Source organism: Gavia stellata, chromosome 8 (assembly GCF_030936135.1).
Source record: "Gavia stellata isolate bGavSte3 chromosome 8, bGavSte3.hap2, whole genome shotgun sequence".
Classification (NCBI taxonomy): domain Eukaryota; kingdom Metazoa; phylum Chordata; class Aves; order Gaviiformes; family Gaviidae; genus Gavia; species Gavia stellata.
In genome coordinates, this window is record NC_082601.1 from 9,814,429 (window position 1) to 9,830,426 (window position 15,998).

At 35.0% G+C, this 15,998-nt stretch overlaps 1 protein-coding gene across 3 annotated transcripts in view; it reads left to right on the forward strand.

Moving 5' to 3' along the window:
• The window catches only part of DPP10 (dipeptidyl peptidase like 10), a 235,618-nt gene that overhangs the window by 88,014 nt on the left and 131,606 nt on the right, over positions 1–15,998 (forward strand). For all 3 annotated transcript variants that reach the window (XM_059820054.1, XM_059820055.1, XM_059820056.1), the window contains one exon: positions 5,733–5,807. In XM_059820054.1, the coding sequence (XP_059676037.1) occupies positions 5,733–5,807 (75 nt within the window). The remainder of the gene's footprint in view (positions 1–5,732; positions 5,808–15,998) is intronic.

Consider the following 15,998-nt stretch of genomic DNA (forward strand, 5'->3'; position numbering starts at 1 on the left):
ACCACTGTGCATAGAGATGGGAAAGTCTGACAGATGGAAGGGTTTGCAGTCGCTGTGGTTTGGTGGTGGCCATTGGTTTTTGTTCAAGTGAAGGAGATTTCAACACACAAAATGAAGGGGACTGTCAAGTTAGGGCAGCTCAGTGTGGGATCTCTCTAAATAATACTCCTGATGAGATCATTCCTTGATACAGAAAATAGTTAACGGTTAACTATACCAAAGATGGGGAATGGGAGGGAGAAAATTCCGTGATTTACTGGTTAGAGATTATTTTCTACTAGGGAGGCAATGGTGTGAGGCTCCTGTGAGCTGCACAGGTCTGTTCATGCCTTTTTTGTATCCTACAGTCACCTCCTCATGTGTGTGAAAGTATCTTGGGACTACATGAGGAGTTTCAGATGGGTTTGTGGGATTTGGTTTGTGTTTTTGAGAACCACCCATCCAGGATGGCCATTGTCCATAGAGTAGAGATCAGCTTAGATTGTGTTTTAAGGCACATTCATCTTTTACACTGGATAGGAAACCTGAGCATTAACAGTTATAACACATAGCATTGCAGTGTTTTTGGATGTAGATTAAATGCTTGAGTAACACAAGAAATAGTGCATTAAGAAATGTAACCTTGGAAACCCAAGTTTTTCAACATTCTAATTATCGTGCATTTTCCTAATTACAATCTGACTCTTCTCAGAGGTCTCCCGTTTTTACTGCTACGAGGCTTGCTCTTCTGCTAGGCTCCACTCTCAGCTGCTCCCTCATCTAACCTCCCCATGATCCATCTTCACCTTTCAGTCGGAGCAGTAGTAATGGAAGGACAATCCCATTGTTCCCCTGATTGCTGGTACCACCGGAGGAGACTGCTACATGCCAACTGCCTTGTAATTTTGCAACTAGTGTAACTCTGTCCCATCCGATTCCTCTTATGCATTGCCATTTGGTCAATGCCTGTCTGATAAGTTGAGCTGAATACCTACGAATGCTAATGAACTCCCATACATCGATATTCAGTTATATCACTAAGTTAAAATTCTGATACAGATGTAGGTATGTGATATAGAGAGATGTATAATTTCTTAAGTAGTAGTATTGCCGCCAAGCTTTAAAGTAACATTCTAGAGGTCTTGAAATATTTTATCCTGGAAGAATACCAAAATTTTTAAAGCCTAAATGTGTGTTAAGTGAGCATTAATCAATAACTGGAGAAGGAAAAATAATGGGATTGAGGAAGATGTAAGTTTCTGGCAAAAATAGAAGTACAAGAAACTGAAACAGAAGGAGGTGTGAAACTAAAGGGAAAAAAACTAAACAACAACAAGTAAGTAAACTCTACAGAAGCGAAAATTTCCTCTAATTGGTTTTAACTGTGATGTATTATTTCACTTAAAACTATCCAACTGAAACTATGAAAAAAAGACTACTATAAAGTTTTTGACGGTTGATGATATATTCTTACAGCTCTGGGCTAAACTATATTATAGGTAACTTGCATCTGTCTGCTCTATAGCATATTTTTGAAAGACTATGAGAAAGGCACTGATTTAAATGTTATAGTAGTTAAAATCCACAAAAGTAGTAAAATCAACATTTTGTAGTAGGTGAAAGAATGGAGCAAAGATGAAGGGAGTAGCCAGTACATCAATAACTCAGAACCAAGCTTTAAGAAAAGAGAAGAAATGAAAGGGAGCTGATACTGAGGGGCCCATGCTAGGTAGGGATGCAGAGCCTAAACCCAGCCTAAAACTTCTGTTAAACACAATCGTAACAGGCATTTATGTTAACAGCAAAACACACATAAAATGCAAAATGAAAAAAAAAAAATCAATGAAAAATATTGACATTGGAAATCAAACTTGAGAATATATTGTTCATTGGAATTTTGTTTTCCATTTTAATCATCCATATGGAAAGGTGGAAGAAAAGGCAATTGGGGGGGTGGGGGGTGGTTGTCCCTTATATTTATTTGTTGCAGAATCGCTTCTTCTTTTGCTTTCACTCTTACTGCCTCAAGCTGTTCTCATCTTCTTTTCTCTCAATGCAAAACTATGTTTAGGAAGACATATTTGGAATGTGGATGAGAGAAGGAAGCTGGAAAGCTGAAGGGTAAAACTGTTTAAATGCACTGTCTCCTTTTGCCTCCATTTGGCTTTTGCCCTTGCAATCCATGGTGACAGTGAGACTAGCAGTCATTGCTTGTCTATGGGATCGTCACATTATGCAACACTGTCAGGAGAAGAATTAAAACTCTTATCACATGAGGTATTTCAAAGAAACCTAGAAATGCAATGTTTAATATGGTTAGACCTAATTATAGAGTCAGTGGGAGCTTTGGCTGGGTGAGGAATGCAAGATCAGATACAGGATCATTCTTTCATGTCTGAAAAAGTGAAATGGTGTCAAATTCAGCAATATAGGAAAAACGGATGACATATTTGTGAATTACGAAGGGAAGACAGTGTACACATCTTTAAAAAACATTTTTTTTGGCTCAGAATTATGCAATGCTGTGAAATGTACTAATTTAGGGATTCCAGCAATGTATCTAGTCAAAGTGCTTTCTAGTTGCATACAGCTGATGGTTTTCATAGGCATTTTAAGTTTTGATGTGGCTAGGTAGAAGTGACAAATATTAGGAATATAAGGAAATTACCTTCCCTTTTTCCTTCTCTTCTGCTTTTCCTCCATTGTGGTTTGGAAAGGGGATAAGGGTATATATGGAGCGCACAGTGCAGCACCGTGTTCAATTACCCCCAGTCCCCTCACTAGCTGATACTGTGCAGTGATGCAGAGGGAAACTAGCCCTGCTTCTGCATCCAGGGACCGTGCCTAATTAGCCAGCTATATTTCTCCCTGTTTCAGAGCTTATTTGTCCAGAACTACGTTTCTCAGAGATCAAGCACAGCTAAACCATGGAAGCATAGTCATAAGGAGCAGAATTTACGTGTGTTTTCCTTAACGAAGGCTCAACAGCTCCTGACAGAACAAGAAGCTTGAAAATTTGCAGATACGCAGACATGATAGCCGAAGAAGCATCCTCCAGATTTTTGATAAGACGACACCTGAGGTTTTTTAATTCCCAATGTTTCCAATATGATATTTTTCTAACACTTTCTTTAAAACTCAAAAATATGTTCTCCTGAGAAGAGAACAAACCCCTGGGGTCAGAGTCCTCACAAACTTCTTTTTAATGAATAAATATATCTTATCCCTGTAGTGAATGTCCCAACAGACAATCTCGCAAGGGCTTGAATGGCATATGTCTCACCTTCTACAGCAGGGACTGAAACTTTCTTTTAAGCCCATCACCAGATGATCTTATCTCCTCAGTCATGGAGTCAGACATCTGTTGGTTAATGGGATACTTAGACATGTTTATGGGGAAAAAACAAAATCTGTCTTTTGTTTTAGTGAACTCACAGATTGTGAACTTACTTGCCATGTTAGTCAGGAAGAATGAGTCAGGTGTTTGGTTTTTTTCCTGTTATTAATCTAGAAGGGCTTCTTCTGTGCGTACAAGTAGACAGTTTCTGAATTTATCACCAAAATTGTGCTTGTCTTTACCAAAAAAACCCCAAAACAGACCTCTAAGGAAATTAAAATAACTTTAAGTGACTTTAAGTCACTTAAATGTCTCTGAAATTCTTGTAGAATTTAAGATATATTTCCTTAAAGGCTGGATTGTAAATCAAACTTTAGAAAATAGGCTAATTATGGTTTTATGATAATTTAAAGAAATCAGCATTGCTATCAGCTTTGGCAATGAACACATGATTTCTGCTGGTCTAATTTTTATTTTCTTGTTTCTTAAGTGAAACATTAAACAGCATGAAACAGCTTTATGCTCTTTTTTCCAAGAATAATGCCATTATACCAACAAAAAGAAAACTATTTTGCCAAAACCATTACCTGCAATCAAGAAATTATAGCTTATTGGCATTACATGTACACCATGTGTCTGAGGCGTTTCTGGAGGCAAGCAGAATTTTGCAGGTGAGTGCAAGCTGAATGAACAAGGTCATCTTCAGTAGGATTCAAATGATTTTAAATCCCAAATCCACAAGACTCTATACTTGGATATAGAATATGCGAGTAGCTCTCGCTGGTGTTGCCTCGAACTGCCAATAGTTTGCAGCTGAGCTACTCAGGTGTTTGCATTAAGTGCATCATTACTTTTGTGGTGGCATAATCAGTGACTGAAGGTTCTTACTAAATGCATGAAACGGTAAGCACTACACTCCCTGAGAATAAATTTGGAAAGGTGCCTGCGTTATATATTGCTGAAGACTGAGGTAGTGGGGCAATAATTAATAAACTGCTAGAAAGCAGAGAAATTTCACATCTAAAAATATTTTCAGGGATGTGCCAAGAAAAGGGAATGTTATTCATAGATTCACATTAACATAGTGTCTGCTTAAAGATGGTTAACTCATAAAAGCTTGTTTGAGCACAGTAAAAATCTGTTCTGAATGCTTTGTAGATACAAAAGGATGCTTTTATGTTTTTTTTCTCTTCTTTCCTCAAGACTGCAGCTTTATCTTCTAACTTTTGGTACTGTCATGCTCTTGCATCAAACTAATACAGTTTATCTTCAGAACTAATTTTTTCCCTTTGATTTCTTTGGATAGCTTGATTCTAATTATATTACCTAGGAACCTGAGTTTAATCTGTATATCAAAACATAGCATCTTCTCAGTTTACTGGAAGATCAGCTTTTTTTTTTTTTTTTTGTAGGAATAACTCCTCAGCTACTCTTAATGTATTAGTTTGTGACTTCTGGTTTGTGTAGCTTAAGCCCTTGTTGAATTCATTAGTTTAGCAGTGGGATTAGGCTAAAGGGAACAGGATGCTTAAGAAGCAAAATAAGGGAAAGCCTTCCTTTAAATAGTGGATAGATCTTGTTCTGCATGGCTATTTGTTTATTTTCTTTCATCTTGTACCTTTGTGCTTCTGTTATTTTTTCTATCCTACTTCTTCTATTCTTACCTGCATTTTTCACTTCTCCCTTTCATTCTGCAAATAGATGTCTAGAGATTCATTTAAAGTTATTTCCTTCAGTGCCCTTTAAAGCACATTCTTATCTTCCTCATGCATTAGATGTATTAAATTCTTTCTGACATCAACATTACCCCTTGATTAAATTACAGCCCTGAATTCAATTGGGTGTCATGTAGTCTTGGATAGATATAAAGCAATATTAGTATTGTAATGCTACCTTATGTTTCACTTGCTCTCCCCTAAGCATTTTCTTTCTTATAAGAAAGAGTTTTTCTTTAGTTGCAAGTTGTCTTGCAGAATGTTTATGTATGTGGAGTTAAAAGAAAAGCAACAGAGACTTAGTGCACACCTATTCTTTTTCTTGTATGTTATTGTTAAGCCTAACCTAGTGGTGAATCTCCCTCATAATCATTCCTGAAGTACACACGAACCAAAGTGTTTTCCTTCATCCTCTGTAAATGAATTGGTTATAGTTGTTATCTTTGAGCTTAGTGCTTGCTAAAAAACTCCTCAACTTCTTAGTTGGTATTTAGTGTTGAAGACAGATTCATCTGTTGCCATTGTACCAATACCAGCAAATTAGACTAAGAATTATATGAGTCCTTCTTTTGTGAAAATTACATAGGTGTTCTAAACCAGACCTGTCTTATGAAGGGGAAGTTCTTAAATTAATTGTAAGAAAATTTGGAAAAAATTATCCTTCTTTTCGCAAACTCACTTTTATTGTTACTTCATTTTAGGTAACATTCAAAGCATCAAGATACTCAGTTTCACCAGACTTAAGATTTGTTCTTCTTGCGTATGATGTTAAACAGGTAAGCCAACTATTCATAACCAAATAGCCTCTAAATTAAAACTCTGAAACCCTTGTACTTTTGTATATTTAATCTGTGATTCCACAGAATATACTATGATTAATGTACTTGATTTCTCTTCCCAAAACCTTCTGATGAAATGATGGTGAGGTATGTATTTAAGTGTGTACAGAAATACTGCAAGGTTGTCAGCTGAGGCAAATTGCCATGGCTCCTCAGAAATGTCATGCTGGTTTATGTAGTAGAGGTTTCGTAACCCTTAAACTGTCCTATTACTAGCTGATTATGTGAAAGCCTATCTTGTTATGTTCCTTCCTGTTTTAAACAGCTGTACATGTCATTTATGAACTGTACTAAAAAAATCTAGGCTGATTCATGTAATGGAATTCTTATTGTTGGCTTCAGTAGTCTGAAACCTGATAGTCTGGAAGTCTCTTGGATGATATAATGTAGTATATTCTTTGTTTCTCAGAGTATTTAGAGATTTTGTAGGGTATTATGTTGTCAAAAAGAGTTTCAATCAATAATACCGTATAGAGTTTTCTAAAATAAATCTTTGAACACAAACAAAATGAAAATGGTTTTATGAATTTCCTCTGTGCATATTGGTGTTTGTATAAAAAGTGCTATTAAAATATGAACTGTTACTAATTACAGAATAGTTCTGGATTGATAGAATCAGTGGTTATTCAAGCAAGTTTGGGTTGTTTTGTTTTGTTTTTTTTTTTTTTAATTTTGGAACAGTAAAATTTACAAATACCAGACCAGTTAATACCTGTGACTTTAATATCAGAAGTCAATGTTCAGAAATGAGAAAAGATTACTATTGTTTATCACATTATACTACAGTATAGTAGTTTAGTTACTGTTTTGTGTTGGTAACTGATAATACAATAGCTGTGTGTTGTGGATTGAAATTCTTAGAACAATAAAATATTCATTTTCAGGTCATTATACAAACCTTTCCGGCCTCCTGGTAACATTGCTGTATTGGTCCGTATACCTGCAGCTTTAATAATGATATCTGCAAGGTGGAAAATGTGCTGAAAGCTGATCTGAAATATTCTAAAGGTCTTAATGTAAAATGATTCATTTACTTGACACTAGACCCAAGTAGGTTTTCTTCTACCAATTTTAGTGGATTCTGGATCAAGCTTTTTTTACAATATGTGTTGACCAATAAATCAAGAAGGAGCTGATGTTGTTCAGTTCAGTGTTTTTGTTGTAGAGTGTTCTGGTTTTATTCCTGTCTGAAAAATATTTGCTTCCTGCTGTTTCCCTTCTTGATTGCTTCTTGTTGTGTGAAAGAGTTTAATAATCCCTCATACTGATGTAATTTCCTCATCTGAGGTATTGAAATTTTCATTTTGGATGGGTTGGTTTGTTTGGGATTTTCTTAGTAGTTGCATATATAGCCGATATAGAAATACAGAAAAACATGAGAATATCCATCATACTTTATTACATCTAAATGTAGTAACATCAGGGATGAATCGCTGCCCCACAGTAAAGATGGTCCATTGACATGCAAATTGCTCTCAATGCATGCTGAATATATCACTTTGCAGGAGAACTCTGTTTCCATATTTCATTCTTGGTTTTGTTGCAAAAAAGTTTTGATGCTTACTCTCAAGTGCTCCACCTGGGCTCATGGCTTTCAAATTAGAAATATACTGTGATTGTTGTGTCCTCTAGAAGTACTGGTGACCGTGCTAAAATTGGTTAATAGCTGCATGTTGTCAGCCAGATCCTCAGTTGATGTAAATAATAATAATGCCACTGAAGTCTGTTACCTCCTGAGAAGAATCTGTTCCTTAGGATGGAAGGGAAAATCACCAAAAAGGGTGTAAGCCAATTATTTCAGATGTTACAAAAAATATTATTGTGAATATGTGGTGAAAAACCTTTTTCCTCCAAATTTTCTGATTCTTGGGGTATTTGTTAGGCTGGTGATGCACTTATGTTTTCTCAAAATCTGTTGGGGAAAAGGTATGCAATAACTTGGAAAGCCTCTTTATTTCTGCATAACTAATGCTTCCTAATAACGTGAAGGGTTAACTTAGTGTTCATTCTTCTTGGGCCTTCTCTTCTCATTTTCTTTTTTTCTCAGTCAGAGCCAGACTTACTGAGTCTGGATGAGAGGAAATCCACCTGCCTACCTTACTCCTTCCCCTGGCTGTTAACTATAAATTATAGAATTTATTGCCTATAAAATTAAAATTAATATTAAACAGCATAACTTAATTGGAGCTTTTCAAATTAGTTTCAGTAGAATCAGGCCAGAGTCTTTCTTCATATCTCATTTGAGTGTAACTTTTTATGAAACTGAGGATTTGCTTATTGTCACGTGTTACAACACGTGCTTGAGTCTTTAGTAATACCCAGTATAAGGAACTGCAAATAACTTGTTGTAAGCATTTAGTTGATCTCACCATCTGCTGTAAATTGGCACAGGCCCCTGGACTTTGCTACCTATGTTTGCCCCTTAATTTTCCTTCTTTGTTAAGAGTTAGATGTATAATTGCACTGTAATGTATTTGATGGGATTTCTGCTTTTGCGGACTGTCAAGGCTTTGAGTGTTTAGAATTATAATGGTTGTTTACATACATTAATCTGTGTTCTTTGTAACATACAGTAATACAGCTGGAACAGATTTATTAATCAACAGTTTTTTTATAAATAAGCTAGTGTGTTTCAGCTCAACAGATTGGAGAAAAATAGAGACAAATGTTTCTTTGAGACATTTTGTCATGAAATTGTAATTAGAAACAAGGTTATTTTGATGTTGGGATTAAAAATAAATGTTGAGTTAAATTAAATAGTTGAATATTTATTTTACTGTTGTCAGCATTTTCTCTAATCTATTTTATGCTTGGAATGACAAACTTTAATTAAATTTGCAGTTGTTTCAGCACAATTAAGAATGTCCTCTATGCATAACGGGACATAAATCTACATGAAAATAAGCCATCTTTGAATACAAAAGTAATAATTGAATGAATCATTTAAATCATGCTTAATAGAAGGAACAAAACCATTTCATGTGGCATAGCAGCTGTTTTGGTTTAGCTCTATAAACTTCATATGGAAGAAAATTCCTTTGCTAAGGCATTCAGAGTGTTGTAAATTGATTTCTGGATGTCAAATTCCTTCCATCTATATCATAGCAGGTCACAGAATGTAAGCCGGTATTACTGGCATAAGCACTGTGGCTGGCTTTTTCTTTTTTAACAGAAGGCTGTGGCAATTTTAGAGGTACTTTCTGTGTGTTCTTTGCTGCAGTACTCCATAATTCTCCACACTTCTGAAATGCTTTCATCAATTCTCCAAGTTTTTTTGACTTTGCAAAACTGCATGGATCAACTGTGTGTAGTTCAGATTTTCTTTCTGTCACTCACTGTAATTTGGTCAGCATCACTGAAAAAGTCTCATTTTGCAAGGAAACAGATCAGTAAGTAGGAACTAATTTGAGAAATGAACACATACATTCTCGCTGAATGTCATGCCATCCTGATTCTTCTGGGACAGTGTGAACGCAGCACCAGGGAAACCATTGTACGTATTGTATGCAGACAGGGGACAGTTTTGCAGTACTATATCTTTTTGATTTTGATGTTTCCTTTGAAGATTGTCAAGGTATGAGCAAAGATGTGATGCTCTGAGAGGCAGAGCATCTAAGCCAGTTGAGATTTCCAGAGGAAAGGTAATTTCACTATTGCTTTTAATAAGGACTGTGTTAAAATGACATTTAAATTTTTTCTCACTCTGCTGGTGGTGTTATTCACAAGTACCAAAACCTGATTTATAGTTTTGATTACAAAATGGAAATCAGACACTCTGTTCTTGCATTAATGGTAGAGAATGGGGCAGTAAATTTGCAATTTACAGTGCAGTGAGCACTGAGATCCTAAGAAATTCTTTTACTATTGGGGAACTTTGGTGTCCCTAAGCAGAAGGTTATACCTTGCGAGTTGTCCCTGGAGTCCATGTGAAATGAAAATAAGCTTTATTCTGGATATTAGTAGGGTTTTTTTCTCAAATGTCATAGGCATGTTCTCCCCAGGCTCTTGCTAGAATATAATATGCCACAGAAGAGCAAGTAAAGAAGTAAATGAGATCAGTTCCTCTTTTTCTTTGTCCCCTTTTTTTCCTCACTTGATTTAATAATCCCCTCCTTGTGATTTTTGGTTTTTTTTCATAAAAACTGTCCTTTCCTTCTCCCTGCTTTCAAATCCCATTTAAATACCAACTTCCAGGAATTTTTCCTACTTCATTCTCTTTACTATTACTAATGCATAGTTTTCTGCTTTCAATGCAAGATGAATTATGTGCGGGTTCAGAAATGTGCTTAAAAACACATTAAATTTCAGCTCTAGTTTAGAAGCATAAGCATTTATACACTCTCTAAAAAGGGAAATGTTTTCCTCAATTAGAGCTTCGAACTGAAATCTTTTTTAGCTAGAGAATTTTAATAAAACAATGTATTTAGCTTAAAGCACCATGAAAATACCTTTTAGTAATTCTTATGGTAAACTCAGGATGAAGAATAATCCAATCCTCTTCAGAAAGGTAGGAGAAAAATAGCTTTAGATCTAAAGATCACTCATTCAGTAGGAATGAAAAATATTTCAAAAGTGTTTCTGAATATTTGTAGTTTAATGTATTGAAGTAAAGACACGAGTACAACACAGTGTCTGAAGCAAAGAAACCCCGAGAGAAAGAAGTTACTGATCTGCTGTGTGCTGATGCTTGTCATCACTTCGCTGCTATAATACCTGTTTTTAGAGGATAATGATAGGGAGTACTAACCACAGTCTATGGCAAATGGAGGGCAAGTGACACGCTCATCAAGCTTTTAGAGATTGCCTCTGATACTGGCTTACTTGAGTGCACTGAAAAGATCTACAGGAGTTTGTATGCAGATTAGAAGAATCCATGAGGGGAAAAATTCAATGAAGTCTTAAATTATCATTATCTGTTCTGCATTAGGAGATTATCTTTCTACCAATTAGGTGGAAACTAAATGTTCAATTATCAGTAATCTTGGTCAGTGAAATTAATTATTGGATTTTTTCTGCAAAAATTAAAGGATAAAGAAATTGCCTTGCATTATGTCTTAATTTTAATCAAGACACTGTCTGGTGTTAACATGTGCAGGTGTTTTCAACAAGATAGTTTATACAGTGCGTATGAAAATGTGACTTTGAAGAGCATTATCTGGAGTACCAGCTAATGGTTGGAAACGTACACAACAGATGAAATGAAATCTGTCTTCTAACACGTGGAAACAATATTTTCTCAACAAGATCATTCCATATAAACAATAACAAAAGACTTTCTAAACCAGCAGTGATCTGGACAACAATATTTTGTGCAGCGCTGTCTATAAAGTAAAGATCTGATATAAAATTCATACTCTCAACTTTTTCCTCCAGAAATACATGCTTCTTTTAAAGAAACGTGTTTTTCATGTGTATTTCCTTAGGTCCTCAGGGTGATCTGAGGATCACCTTTCATTTGTTCATTCTGAGATGAGTCCAGAAGCAAGTTATGCATGTGCATACTCCTGAACTTACAGGATCATAAATAAAAGTCTGATCCAGACGTGACTTTCCCATTCATCTTTATGTCTCATCAAGAACATGAAAGACCAATTTTTATCAGCCTTAGGGCAGTGAGAAAAAAGTAAGAAGGGAATTTTAAGTGAGATCCTCCCCCAAAATTTGAAGTTATTTCTTGCAAATATTTTTGTGATGTATTTTATTCCTCTCTTAGATATGACAAGATTAGGTGTTTGAAGGCTAGATATTGAGCAATTCATGGAAGTGAGCTGCTCAAATTTTCCCCTTTGAAAGGCTGCTGGTTTACTTTGAGTTGGTTTTAGCTGGATAGATTAGAATTTTTTAACATAATAGCTAGGTTGTAGGTGATCTTGGCATGCTACTCATATATTACATATATTTGACTTCATTTTATATAGCTCCACAGATATGCAAGGCATTTTAAAGGTATGAAAAGACAAGGTCTTTGCTTGAGGAGTTGATGTGCTGTGTAGTAAAATCTGGCAAAATGAATTTGGTGCCAGAATGTGCTATCGTGAATTATCCCACAGGAGTATTCATACAAGTACATAGTGTCCCACTTCTATCCAGGGTTTTGTCTAAATTATGTGGCAAAACATAATAACCACCAGTCCCCATAAGTAAAAGAAGGGGAAAAGAGAAAGGGTGTGTTTTGTGCTGAGAAACATGGGCATTGATGTTTGTTTAATATTTGTCTGATAAACAGCCTTTCCTCATTTCATCCATGTTGAATTCCAATCCTGTAAGTACTTGCGTTCAATTCATCAGACAGCTCACTAGTTTACTACTTACTAGGAGTAGCAGAGTTACTAGGAGTAGCAGGATACTCCAGAGATACTGGAGTATCGGCATATCTTTTGCATTATTTGTCTTTAAATACACATTATTATATTTACATTATTGGCATATTTGTGATGGGGCTGCTCTCTGCCAGGGTGTTACTATGAGCGCCTGCAGAACAGGGGGTGAATTGTCACAATTTCTTCTTTTAAAAAATTCTGAACTAAAAAGGTAGGGACACTAGGGTACTAGTTGGATGCTTCCACTGTTCTTTAAAAATCTAATATGAAAGCTATCATGTCACATACATCTCCATATGCATCCACTTACCTATTTTTCAAAAGTTATTTTTTTAATTTCTTCTAGAAAGTGCTTGATTTCATCAGCTGACCTGTTTATTCATATATGCAGGTTCAGCCTTGTGTAACAGTTAAAAAAGAAAATAGATCATCCTCCACTTTTCAGAGGCAATCACATGAGACAAGGTGTTGCTGCTTTTCAAATTACTGACTGGCTCTCTCTGTTCCATTTATACTTACAGGATTGCTGTTCAACCTCAAGTTTTATAAGTAAGCAAAATAAATAAATAAATCTAATTTAGGTAGAAGATGGCTCTTTTTTCTCATTCAGAATTGCCAGAGTTGAAAATCAGAATTTGTGTTTTCCACTTCTTGTTCAAAGACAGCGTGGAAAAAAGAACATTGTGCTTTGCTATTGTTTAGTAAAAATAGACTCTAGGGCATTTAGCTTTTCAAACAAAATGTTTATTGACAGAAAAAGTATTTATTTTCAATAATATTGTCATTCTTATCAAGTATGAATACTATTATTTCAGGAAGGCTTAAGATAGTGTCCAGCTGAGTTTCCAAGATCCAGCAGTTTAGAAACTCAGTCTTAACATAACTGTGATTTTTCACATGATCGTATTCCTACATCACATAATAATCCATGGGGACTGGAATCCCTGTATGCTAATGCTATATAAATAGGCAATATTACACTATTTAAGTCAGCAGGTCCCTTAATCTATGAACAATTTATTTTATACAGCGTAAGTTCTAGCTTCCGCTATGAAACTGCCAACCCTATCACATCCTCCCTATTTCTCTTCTGTGCATTGACAATATGCAGAAATGTCCCAGAAATGTCCATTGTAAGTGAAGGATTTGTCCATCACAGCCCATAGACAAAAAAAGCACTGTGTTTAAAAGGTGGGATTTTTAAAATTCCACTTATCTTTTGCTATAATCTGTTGTATGTGCTATTGATGTTACCAGAAATAGTGTACAACTGAAAACTAGTTTTACAATTTCATTGTAATGTATGTATTTTTTTTAGAAGATGAGGTACTAGTGACATTTTTATCAAATACCTGTGAGAATAAGTCTTCCTTAGCAACACTGAATGGAAAAATAAGTTTGTTTGGGTTTTTTTAAATAAAAAAACACCCAAGGACAGCCTGAATAAATAACAGGGCAAGGACTGTTAGGAGTCCTAACTGGAGACTGGAAAAGCTGAACAGAACTTTAATTTGGATTAAGATCTGACATAGTTCACCACAAGCTACTAGACCCAACTGATACACCCATCTGTTTTTAAAAATTCTTTGTTCCATGCTCCCAAGAAATAATAATTCCCTTCCTTGCTACCAAAAGAACATGGACTAAAGGAATATTTTACACATCTCTCAGTTTGACAGGTTTTACCCTGAGCATGAATCATTGTTAGTTCAACTGTTACACTTACTGATTTCTCAAATACAAGAGCTGGCTCACATCTTCAAATACAGTGAATAAATGACTTCTGAGGAGCAAAATCACTTCATGCATCTGACTGACCCATTATGTTAAAATATTTTACTGAAAATGCCATGTGTGTGTTTTATGATGTAGATATCAGCATGTTCCATAATGACTCATTTCAGACCTAACTTAAAGACATACTCTTTCTATATGTACTGAACATAAATAAGATTGAATTACTTAAAGAACAGCCTTCTTAACAAATGCCTGCAGTCCCGTTCGTGTGTTCAATACACATAGAAAATCCATTTTAAACAACGGGGTTTTTTGCTTTTATTTCATTTTTCATAATATCCTCTATCTGAAATTCAATAATAATGTATCTTACTGAGAAATGTGATATGCATTATAGCTTTCTCATTAAACTTTTAAATAAGATACCATTAGTATTGATGAATGTAATCCCAAATGGTCACTTAATCTTAAAATAGTCATTGATCACACATTCAGAATTTTAGTCTTACAGCCAAACTGTATATGTTGTTAGTGGTCATGAATTTTATACCAAAAGGAATTAACATCTTGGCTTTGGCTGCAGTGTTATGAATTAGGTTTACAAACTAGGGATGACTTAGTGAGTTTCTGTTTTTTTCTAAATGCAACAACATTTGCTAAAAAAAAATCTTTTCAGATCCATTTGGTATATGAAATAGAACGCTTAAGCACAGTGTAGAAGCCCAAAGTTTTCATCTTTTGAAATATTTTGTCTTTGACTGTTAATAATAATTTATAAAATAGAAATTAAGAGGCAGAGTTATTCCACAATATTGATTGATGTGCTAGCATGTGGTTAAGTCACATTAATAGCAGAGATACTAATGGTTTTTTTAATATCTTTTTAAAAGCTAAACCAAATCTCTGTGTAGAGAAGCCCTGCTTCTTTTCACATTTTAAATGTATAGAAGGATGTATTTAAATATATATAAAACATATGCATATATTTAAATAAATATAGATTGAAATACTTATTTTAAAATAGCCTAGAATTCAAATAACAGTACGGACAAAGTAGAAGCATGTACAAAACAAAAAAGTTAATTTTTCTCTAGGTTTGTCAGAGTTGTCATACATCTTTTGACTGAAGTCTGTCAGTGACGCTATCTTGACATCAAAACCCCCAAACATTATATGCATATCTTATTTCATTTGTTAAATGCAATCAAGCATAATTAAACTTTGCCCCGGAGAAGCTGTGCACTTTCAGGACGCAGCTGGACCAAGCCCTGGGCCACCTGGTCTGAATTCAGTGTTGATGCTGCTTTGTGCAGGAAGTTGGACTAATGACTTCCTAAGATCCTGTCAACCTGGGTGAGTCTGTGAGTCACTATTATCATGTCAGCAGTATTCCCCCTTGAGATAAAGATTCCTGCAAATAAAAAAAAAAGGTAAAAAATCTTTATTTTTTGGAACAGTTCCCAAGAAAGAAAACAAATGTCAAATGTCTAGCCAAACATCCATTTTCATAAATTGCCCAATAACATATAAATATTCCTTAAACCATTCTCAATAGTTTTATTCATCCTTTTCTTTTATGTTAATTTAGATTCTTAATCTCCAAATGTTTCTATACCTTTGTGTACATGAGAAATCTCATCCTCTGCCTTTCCAGATACGTGAACAAATACAATTCTCACTGCAGCAATCAGATTTGGTTGGAAGAAGTTCTGAAATATTTGTGCTCTGCAAAATGAGGAAAATCAGATGAAGGAAAGCCGTAAGCTCTGACTGAAGGTTCACAATTACTTCTTACTATGATTAAATAGTCATACAGGCTGACCAGATCTGGAAACCAATTATTCTAAAATGTGAGAGGGGAGGAAAAAAAAAAAAAAAATCTGCTTTTTCAGTTATTCTGCATTATTCTGTCTCTATCAGCAGTGCACATTGAATTATAATTAATTTTAAATTTAAAGTCACTAAAAAATTAGTGACTTAAAACAACAAAAAAAAAAATCACAGTGGCAGGTAAGACTTGCAACTGTTTTTTAATTTCAAATTGCAAGTTCCTTGTCAGAAGAATCTAATG